The sequence below is a fragment of the Papaver somniferum genome, chromosome 3 (genome assembly GCF_003573695.1).
Source record: "Papaver somniferum cultivar HN1 chromosome 3, ASM357369v1, whole genome shotgun sequence".
In the NCBI taxonomy this organism is placed as follows: domain Eukaryota; kingdom Viridiplantae; phylum Streptophyta; class Magnoliopsida; order Ranunculales; family Papaveraceae; genus Papaver; species Papaver somniferum.
In genome coordinates, this window is record NC_039360.1 from 7,063,310 (window position 1) to 7,073,396 (window position 10,087).

The window sequence follows — 10,087 nt, forward strand, 5'->3', positions numbered from 1 at the left end:
ATATCATTACTTCGCAGAATTGCTATGTGTGTGATATCTGGCCCCTACATTTTTCCTCTTCTCTTAGCTGTCTTTGCTGAAGAAAGAGCGATGAGAGAAAATTTTCTTGACCACTTTCACACCCTTAACTAGCATTTTACTCTCCATATTAGCATTTCATATTCCTTAACTGACAATACTCCGAGATCCCGTACTTTACTGCTCCACGCGTCACTCTCGTCGTCTTATCTTTGGACACGTTGTGATTAATCCCTGCAGCTGTAGTTTTATATCTTCTCACCCATTAATGCATTCATAAAAGAGAATTTCAAAAAAGGAGATAAAATCATTTATATACCCCTTCTCGTTTTCATCCCTTTCTTTTTACTTTTTTCTTCAACCTCTGCAAAAAAAAAAAATCTTTTCTTACTATGGTTTCTTTTTACCGTTCGATCTTACTTCTTCTTCGTTATAACTATCATTTTAATCTCTTGTTCATTGTATTATTTCGCTTGTTTGATCATGTTGATTACCTTGATCTTCATCTCATATCTATAATCCCATTCTTAAGAAGTACTAATGGGTCACAAGGCAGGATGGAGAATGGTGGAACAGTTCGAAAAGTTGCAGGTTGAATTTAGGGATAAAGGTTTCAAATTATCCGCTCCTCCTACATCAGGACCTACTTTGACGCTTAACCGTAAATGGATCAAGTCTGATCAATGGAATGATCAAAAAATCATTATTTTCGTAGGGCAACTACTTTCCGGTCTCCCTATCCCTCTCTTAGGTCCGCGAATTCCTCTGTTTTACAAAATCTTATCCCATGATGAATTTAAGCGTGCGATTTTTCAGTTGAGTGGAGACTCTATTAGGATTATGTTGGAGTTCGTTCTTCGTGCGGCTGGGTTAGGATCCCTTTACCCTAAAAAATACAAGAACGAATTATATGCCGATCTAGAAATTATTCCTTCTGATTATAGCGTTGAAAGCTTCTTCGCTAACTACGAAGTTGTGATTATGAAGTGTGAATCATCTCGCTGGGCTGTTCGCCTGTCGAGAAAAGATGTCCTTGCAAAGAACGAGAGGATTATGCGAGATGTGGACTTTCATGATAAGACGAACCTCACCGCACGGAGATCTAATGATAATCGCTGGGATGTTTACCCTGTCATTTTAGAAGGCCCATACATCACTGGTTATGGTGACAGTAGGTCAATAAATCCTCTTCCTGGGGTTTTTTTCAGTCTGCTCTCCTTGGGAGTTTAATTGGACCAAGGAGGTCAAAGTGGTATGTCATTCTTAGCTTCGTGTCTTTACCGTCCTTTTCCCTTTCTTTGTTTCACCAATTTCCCTTTCTTCAGATTGCCAAGCTGAAAAAGGACTACAATTCTCATAGGAAACAAAGCACACTGGAAGATCTACGTTCGATCACTGATGAAGTAAGAAATACTTCTAGTTTTATTTTAAAAATATTGTTGCTTATATTTCTTATCTTTATCTATGTGCGAAGGTGGACGATTTAGACATTGATGGCATTGATGATGAAGACTCTTCTGAGGGTGAGGAGGAAACTTCTTCTCGTGCGAAGTCTAAGGGTAAAACAGTTGCTTCTAAGTCCTCTGTGAAGGATGTCAACAAGAAGAGTAATCCCAGGAAGAAAAGAAATCACTTCTACCACTTCTTCCCCTACTCCTTTAGCTCCTGGTTTCCAGGGAAATGAGTTACCATTCCCTGGTGAGTCTATTTCCTCTTCCCTCATGGCCCAATTGTCACTCATCTTCAAAGACTCCTTCGCAACTGCCGGTGATGACAACTAAGATCGCACCTGTAGCATGGTTTCTTCTATATGCAATGCTCCCACTTTGAGACATGAATCTCTGCGAGGGTCTGCCTCGACCATATCTCCATAATTTCTATTTTCTATGGGTTCCATGGTGCATTTTCTCTTCCTCTTGTAAATTTGGGTGATCTTGATCTAATGCTTCGTCTTCGTTCTTTAACTATTTTGAATTCTCTTGCCCTTTTATCACTTCAAATGGCGCGATCTTCTCATGAGGTTGTCTCTGACTTGCATAGAAAGAATCACTCCTTGGAGGCTGAGCATACGAATATTAGAGGAGAACTTCTGAGTAAAACACAGGAGGCAGATACAGTTCGCCAAAGAAACATTCAACTGATAGGTGTGCTTCTTTTCGCTCCCTTATACTTAGCGAATTTTTGTTATGTCTTCATATTTTTTCAATTACTTAAACCTGCAGAAGTTTATAATTTGACCGATGAGGCGGCTACCTAATGATAATGATGCCCTTCTTGAGCGTCTTAATGCTTCTTTGAAAAACTTTCCTATGCGTGGTTTTGAGGATCTTAGTTTGGAGGAATTGAGGTTAAAGTATGAAGCCCTCATTTGTGACCATAGGCCATGTTAATATCTAATAAGACCTTTCAACGTCGCCCCCGTAAGGATAAATAGAGAATTAGAATTTTAGAAGCCAAAAAAAATAATACTCTTATCACTAAGAAAGATTTGGTAATTGCTAATGGTACGAAGGCTTTGAAGCAGTTTCATGAATCTCAATTCAAGATTCAGGTAGAAAGGGATCGTGCCATAATTGAGAAGAATATTCTTCTTGCTCGTGAGAGTGAGCTTCGCTCTCGTCTTCTAATAGAGAATGATGTTGAGTTTGAGTGGGCTGCTAAAGTCCTTGATAATGCTAGGATGGGGTTGGCTACAAATGTTAGTTTAAAATCTGACCATGAATCCCTACTCGAAACCATCATTTCCGAAAAAGAAGGTTTCCCATTATCCTTGTTTTATAACCCTGCCTCAGTTTTATCTTTTGAACTATGCATGTGCGATTTTGACCCTTATTCTTATATCTTCGCAGCCGCTGAAAATGAATTTCTTGAGAAGGAGAAGAAGTATCAGAGAGATATTGAAAGTCTACAAGCGAAGTTCAATGCTGAAATTCAAAGGCTGTAAGAGAATTTTGAAGCTCGTGATACCAAGTGTTTCGTCTCAAGAAAAATCTCAAGGTCACCGTTTCCAATTTTACCAAAGATGCAATTCGCATACATGACGAAGCTATTAAAGGGGAAGTGGGCGATCTATGTGCTGAACATGACATTCCCTTTCCATCGCACTATGAGTTTAAGGATCCTTCTGATAATGAAGAAACCTCCGAGATTTCCGATAGTGATGTTGAATATGGAGATTCTGACAAAGAAGATCGTGATTCTGATGTTGATGAAGATGACGCTGGCAAGAAGTAGCCGTCCACTTTTTATCTTTCTTTTATATTTTCTCTATTGTACATACGCTGGTTATTCTTCAGCCTTTTAATAAATATCATCTTCCTTCCTTATTTGTGCTTCTTTATCTTCTCCTGGCTATTTATCAAAAGCATAATGTTTCCCTTTCTAATAATTTATGTATGTTAGTCTAAAAACAACTTACTAGCACGAATATAACAGCATTTTCGTGAGTCCGTCATACATATGCGAATTATCTACTTACGTATGCGAATTATCTGCTTACTTACGTATGAGTCCGTCATACATGAGGCTATCGTGCAAGCGCGATTAACATAAATTTGTTGTGTTTATAATCCCATTCTTGCCTCTGTTATTTGCACGGGTACGATTTCCTCTGTTAAGTCCTTAATCAGGTATAATACCTTTGTAATTCAAAATCATGTAACGTTGTATTTTATGTTTTAATCATACCTTCGCATCTGCCTTTATTCCATCCTGCTAAAATAATATTAGTGCGGTCTTTTGTGTTTTTTCATGAGGTCTTATTGAGCCTCCCTAAGTAGAGGTCTTAATCATCCTCCCCTATTAATAGGACTTATTCTTGTCGCAGGGTATTCACTTTGGTCGTGCGACGAAATTGCAGGAAGTCTTTACGCTTTCGCACAATGACCCATTGATCTCGTCTTATCATCTTTCGTATTATTGCCTATGTAGGATGCTTTTATGCGCCAAAACAACAGGCGTATACTCTTGTTTGAGTTACAGTGCCATGATATTGGCGTCTTTCGACACAATTCAGCTCCCTAATGGAGGTTGTCGTCCTTATCTTCCCCCTAATTTCCCGTTCATCCAGGGATGCACACATACATGTGTAATCGTGAAGCCATATACTTAATATACATAAGAAAACTTTTACACTGTCTAGTGTTAATTGGGAAGTCTTCTCATCTTATTTCAATTGAGTTTTTTTATATATTTTTATTAGCTTCTGAATTACATTAAATGTCAAAAAATAAATTTACACGATGAAACGAAAACCACAGGGTGATCTTAATAATGCTTTATTGAAACTGTAATTAATTTCATTCACAATGTAGAGTATGGTTAGTCTACGACCCCACTGCATCAACTGCATCTTCTATGATCCGGACCCTAATTAGCTCCAAAATACATAATCCTTTTATAAAATATCTTTTTTTTTTGTTTTATGTTCATTGTTATCACTTTCATGTATTGCTGGATGGAAATTGGTGGTTACTAAGATATCATGTAAAGTTAAGCACATGAGCCCTTGCTAGAGTTGTCATAGCACAAGGATTCGAAGCTCGACTGCGTATAAGGGTCCGAACATCAACCTATGTACTGTTGTTTCTAGTATTCGCACAGTTATAGAAAGTTACATTTAGTCTTATCCCTATCTAATCCAACATACATATAATTATATAAACACACCGTGACACTAGTCTCTAGTTGTTCATTGGATCAATCAACGTTGTTAACCACTGAACACCACCCACAAAGGATAAGAGAAGGAATTCATAAAAAGCAACTTTCAATGTTGTACTCGCTTGGTATGCACAAAAGATGAGAACAGCAATGAGTCGTGGCAAAACTACAAAACTTACTTAACCCAATATTCTCATAATCAATCCACTTATTAACTACAATTTTTAACTTGTCCCGAACAAATACAGAAAAAATTTATAGTAACCAGAAGCAAAATATTTTTTATTTTTTCATTTTTTTGTTGACTAAAGGATTCATTGTAAAAGAGGTACTTAGGGGCACCTCAACCCAATAAATACAACCGACATAAAAAAGGAAACCGACTGTGGAATCAATCACTCAAAGAAAAATACAAAGAATAAAATGCCAAGCGAGAAAAACAAGAAAATAAACACCAAACGTCTCAAATCCAATTCAAAATGAGATAGAAATACGAGACTCATAAATAAAAAATCAATCAATGAAAGTGATGGAAGCTAATTTCAAGTATTGGAGTTTAAGTCGAAACACAAACTGAGTTGCATTTTTGGGTCATAGTGCAATCTAAGATTCTAAATCACGGTGGTAAATTTGATTTGGCTCGTGCTGACATCCTGTAGCGAGCCCTAGTGGAGCTTCTCCCGTGCCTCGTCTCATGGGCCATTTAGTATCCTTCCAATATAAGGCGTTAGGGTTCACCAAATCCACCTCATAAAAACCACAACAAACAGTTCCTTACTTGTTACCGCGGCGCATTGATCTTGCCTGCATCTTCTTCCTTATTAGCACAACCACCACCACCACTTAATGAATGGGGGGTTTTGTGTCTCATATACCATGAAAGGATGGAGGTAAAATGATTGATTTGGATAATAATTGGTACGTGCGGAGTCAGAAATTTTCTTTTGTAATTTTCCTATCTCTTTAGAGGCCTTTATAATTCCTCTCGCTTCCAGTAACGTTACTCATTAGGGTTTTCAAATCGTTAATGCACTTAACCTTCATCGTGACAGTATAAGAAGAAAATCATTTGTAACTCAAAACCAATTGGCTATGAGTGGAGTGACTCCATACCTTATATATTAAGATCTAGGTTAAGGAGTTAGCTATGTGGGACTATCTTATAGTTCATGCTCTCCCTCCACGTGTAGGGCGGAGATTAAGCCACTACAACGTGGACTCTGTACGGGAGGATGGGCAGTCCTTTGGATCTACTTCTCATTCCACTCTTATACGGTCCTAGCTCTGATACCATGTTTGAAGTGTGTGGGCTTCCAACTCAAAACCAATTGGCAATGAGTGGAGTGGCTCACCACCTTATATATTAAGATCTAGGCTAAGGAGTTAGTTATGTGAGACTATCTTATAGTTTCTCCAACATGCTCCCCCTCCACGTCTAGGGCGGAGATTAAGCCACTACAACGTGGACCTCTGTACGGGTGAACGGGCAGCTCTTTGGGTGTACTTCTCATTCCACTCTCATACGGGCCTAGCTCTGATACCATGTTTGAAATGTGTGGACTTCCAACTCAAAACCAATTGCCTTTGAGTGGAGTAGCTCCACACCTTATATATTAAGATCTAGACTAAGAAGTTAGCTATGTGGGACTATTTTATAGTTTATCGAACAGTATCAATAGATTCACTCTCTTTGTGGAAAATTAGTCTTGTTAGTATGTGAATGTCCTGCACCACCAAATGAGTAAGTTATTTGTGCTTTGGGTTTCAATATTTGTTATTTGACATCCAGGTTTAGAGAATAACCATGAAAAAGAACTGTTGTTGTGGATAGGGGAGAGTAGAAGTGTATAGTAGAGTAGGATAAAAGTGGTTCAATGTTGGAAGAAAGTTTGAGTAAGAGAATCAAGTTATAAGCAATTTAGCTTTTTATGGCATTTAACATTGTCGTATGGAATGCAAGCTGGATGGATTCGGCATCCAAGGTGCACGCATTGTCGTATGGAGAAGTCCTATCTGTCTCACCTAGTTAATGACTCGAATCTACACAATTGAATGGCGGATTATGTTTGGGGAAGTGTCTTCAACACTTGCACAAGCTCTTGGAAGCGTTAACTAGGGAAATAATATCGATTTAATAGTAATTCCTTTTGTGAAGCTAAATGTTACTGACATCATCATCAAGAGAACTAGAACATCTAGGTATAGAGAATAAACATGAAAACATGTCTTTTAGGTGTAGTTCGAGATTAGAGGAGTTTTATCAATGACTTTCCAAAACTAATATTTTCAATTGTCAAAGGAATGTGCCTGACTGAAGCCCTGAATTGTTACATTAAGGTTATTAAAAAGTTGATACTTGGGAAAATTGGGAAAATGCCCAAATATGAGGTGCAATGTTGGAAATCTTCCCCAACATTTTCCCTTGATACTTTTGTGTACATGAGAACGTTTGCGATGTGGTGTTCTAGTAATGGATGATCAAGACTTCAGTTAAAGAACTGCCCGAATTTTTGCAACCAAAATGTACTGGATTTCCAACTAAATTTGCTTGCTCTGGTTACCCAATTATTTGTCTTCTTCAAATTGTTCTGCAAACAAAATTGATATCATGACTTTATTATGTGCAGAAATGCGGAACACAATAGCTTCGAAATACCTTACAGATGATTCCCCCTAAAATTGCGAGGCTGAACAAGTGACATATTGAGATCAAACTTCAGTTGGAAAGGCTTAAAGACAGTGCTTGTCAAGCTGAGGACCTAAACATGAATACTCTTATAAAAAAACCTCTAAGCCAATATATAGAGGCGGGTTGAAGTATATGCGATTTCTGCTCATCTCCCGAGTTTGTTTCAAGTTTCGATAAATTTGCATAGTAACAAAAAAAATTAAAGGTTCCACAATGGCATCTCCTCTCATTAGTAAGTCAGGTGTTTCTCGTTTTCATTGATTTTGTCTGAATTTTACTTGATTCTTGAGAGATTGGTTTGAGTAGTTCGACTTGCTTAATATGTCTGAGTATGTACGTAGATCTTAATAAGTGGTTTTTAATAATTATATGTACATAGATTCTTACCAATTGCTTTTTGGCCAACTGACTTTTCTAGGCAACAAAATGATGAACTAAAAGAGTTAAGTGCAAATTTGCAAAGAATTGGATGTGTGGGGCTTACTGTACACGAAGAACTTACTGGAAAGGTAAAAATTTCTGACTGTCATTTCTTTTATAAGGTTGAACTATTGTCTTGTTTGTTGGAATTTGAAGATACTAGGTTGCTGAAGTCTCACCATTGCGGTCTAGCATTAGCAATAGTTACAAGATACTAAGTTCTCTTCCTCTGCAGTCACAAGTCATGTTAACTTGTCCACTATAATATCATACGTTATTTTTATTTTTTTGATAAAAGTTAAAATTGTTTCAAAGTGCCAAGGAGGCACAAGGGGAACATAGAGTAAAACACTCCGTCATCAAAGAGACTGGCAGTGCTAAAAGAACCTAGCTGGGTGCAAAATTACATATAAATCTTTGCTGCCCAATTATGTACCAAATCATCAAAATACAAACCTTTAAAAGCTTGAGAGGGGAGTCCCCATTGAAACAGAAGTGATTTAACAGCTATAATTACATCAGTTGGTTCGGAATCCTTGTTGTGAAAAGTCCTTCTATTTCTTTCGATCCATAGAGCCCACCATATTGCATAAGGAAGGTTGTTCCATATGAAGTTATGAATTGCATTTGGAAATTTCTTTTTCCATGACTTAATGCAACCTTCCGTTGTCTCATTCATCGCGAAGCCAACTTTACAGTATTCAAGAAAATATGACCACACCTTATAAGAGAATGCACAGTGAAGTAGCACATGATGGATTGTTTCGTCGTTGACTCTACACAAGACGCATTGCAGAGACCTCACTCGCATACCTCTTCGAGATAAGTTATCTAAGGTTGGTGCGGCATTCCAAAGAGTAGACCAAATGAAAAATGAAACCTTGGGAGGTTCTGTAGCATTCCAAATCAATTTTGCATCTATGAGTTTATCAGTATTTGGACACCAGTTGGACATCATAGAAAGATTTCGTCGAGAAGTTACCTGAATCTGAAGGGAGCCAATTTCTACTGTCTTCTTGTGACGTGATGAGCTCGGGATTTCCTATATCATCCACCAAGTTAATTGCTTCTTGTATTTCCGAAAGCCTCAAGTCCCGACTGAAGTGAAGATTCCATGCTGAATTCGAATGCGCCCATGTTACAGCTTGATTCACTGTTGCCTCCTTAGCTCTACTCAGCCTCCATTGAAGAGGATACTTTTCTTTCAAAGGGAGAGTATTGCACCATCTATCCTTCCAAAAGCTTGTTTTTTTGCCATCATTAACCGTGATGCGAGAGTTGTCTTGAATTAACTGCCTGGATTGCATAATCCCCTTCCACAGCCCATAACCATGTGTCGTGGAGACCTCGTTTGGTAACCACGTTTCTGAGTAGCCCCCATGCTTTTTTTTCGATAAGCTTTCTCCACAGCTGATTATTTTCACCCCCATATCGCCAAACCCACTTTCCCAGCAGAGCTTTGTTGGTTTTTTTTATCCTCCGAATACCCAAACCCCCCTTTTCTTTAGGTTTGAAAACTCTCTTCCAGCCAACCCAATGCATTGTCTTCTTTTCAGCTGTATCCCCTCATAAAAAGTCTTTTGATATTTTCTCAATTCTATTGGCTACAGACACCGGTATAGAAAATAACAGACATATAATAGATGGGAATACTAGCCAAGGTACTCTTTATTAGCGTCAGCCTTCCGCCCCTTGAGATATACTTCTTTTTCCATGGTACTAATCTTTTTTGAATCTTCTCAATTACTGGTTCCCAAATAAGAATTTTCCTAGCTTTCGTGCCAAAAGGTAGTCCAAGATACGTGAACGGGACCTCTCCGCTGGCACAACCAAGAAGTTCTGCTGCTTGTAAACCCAATGCCTTGTCTTGTTCATTGTTGCTAATCACCATAAGACTACTCTTAGCCAAGTTTACTTTTAGCCCAGTAATGGCTTCGAACAAAACAGAATAGTTTTAACATGTTGTATCTCCTCTATACTTGCATCCACAAATAAGAGAGTATCGTCCCCAAATTGTAAGTGTGTTATACTCTCACTATCATGGCTAACCTGAAATCCTGAAATAAGGCCTGCTTCTCTAGCTTGTTGTAACATTTTTGCCAAGATTTCCGCTACTAACAAAAAGAGGAAAGGTGACAGGGGATCACCCTGTCTCAATCCCCTAGAGCTTCGGAATTTCTCTGTTGACACACCATTAATAAGAACCGAAAAATGAGTTGTTTTCAAGCATCCTCTAATCCATTTCCTCCAAATATCTCCGAAACCAAATCTTCCCAGCATATAGTCCAAGCAGTTCCA

The 10,087-nt window shown here is 38.2% G+C and overlaps 1 protein-coding gene across 1 annotated transcript; it reads right to left on the reverse strand.

Annotated features, from left to right (window-relative positions):
* Positions 1–8,192: 8,192 nt before the first annotated feature.
* Positions 8,193–9,219, reverse strand: LOC113358968. The gene is made up of 2 exons (XM_026602675.1): positions 8,772–9,219; positions 8,193–8,680 (listed from the first exon to the last, which is right to left on the reverse strand). The coding sequence occupies exons 1-2, from the start codon at positions 9,217–9,219 to the stop codon at positions 8,193–8,195; spliced, it is 936 nt and encodes a 311-aa protein (XP_026458460.1).
* Between the last annotated feature and the right edge of the window lie 868 nt (positions 9,220–10,087).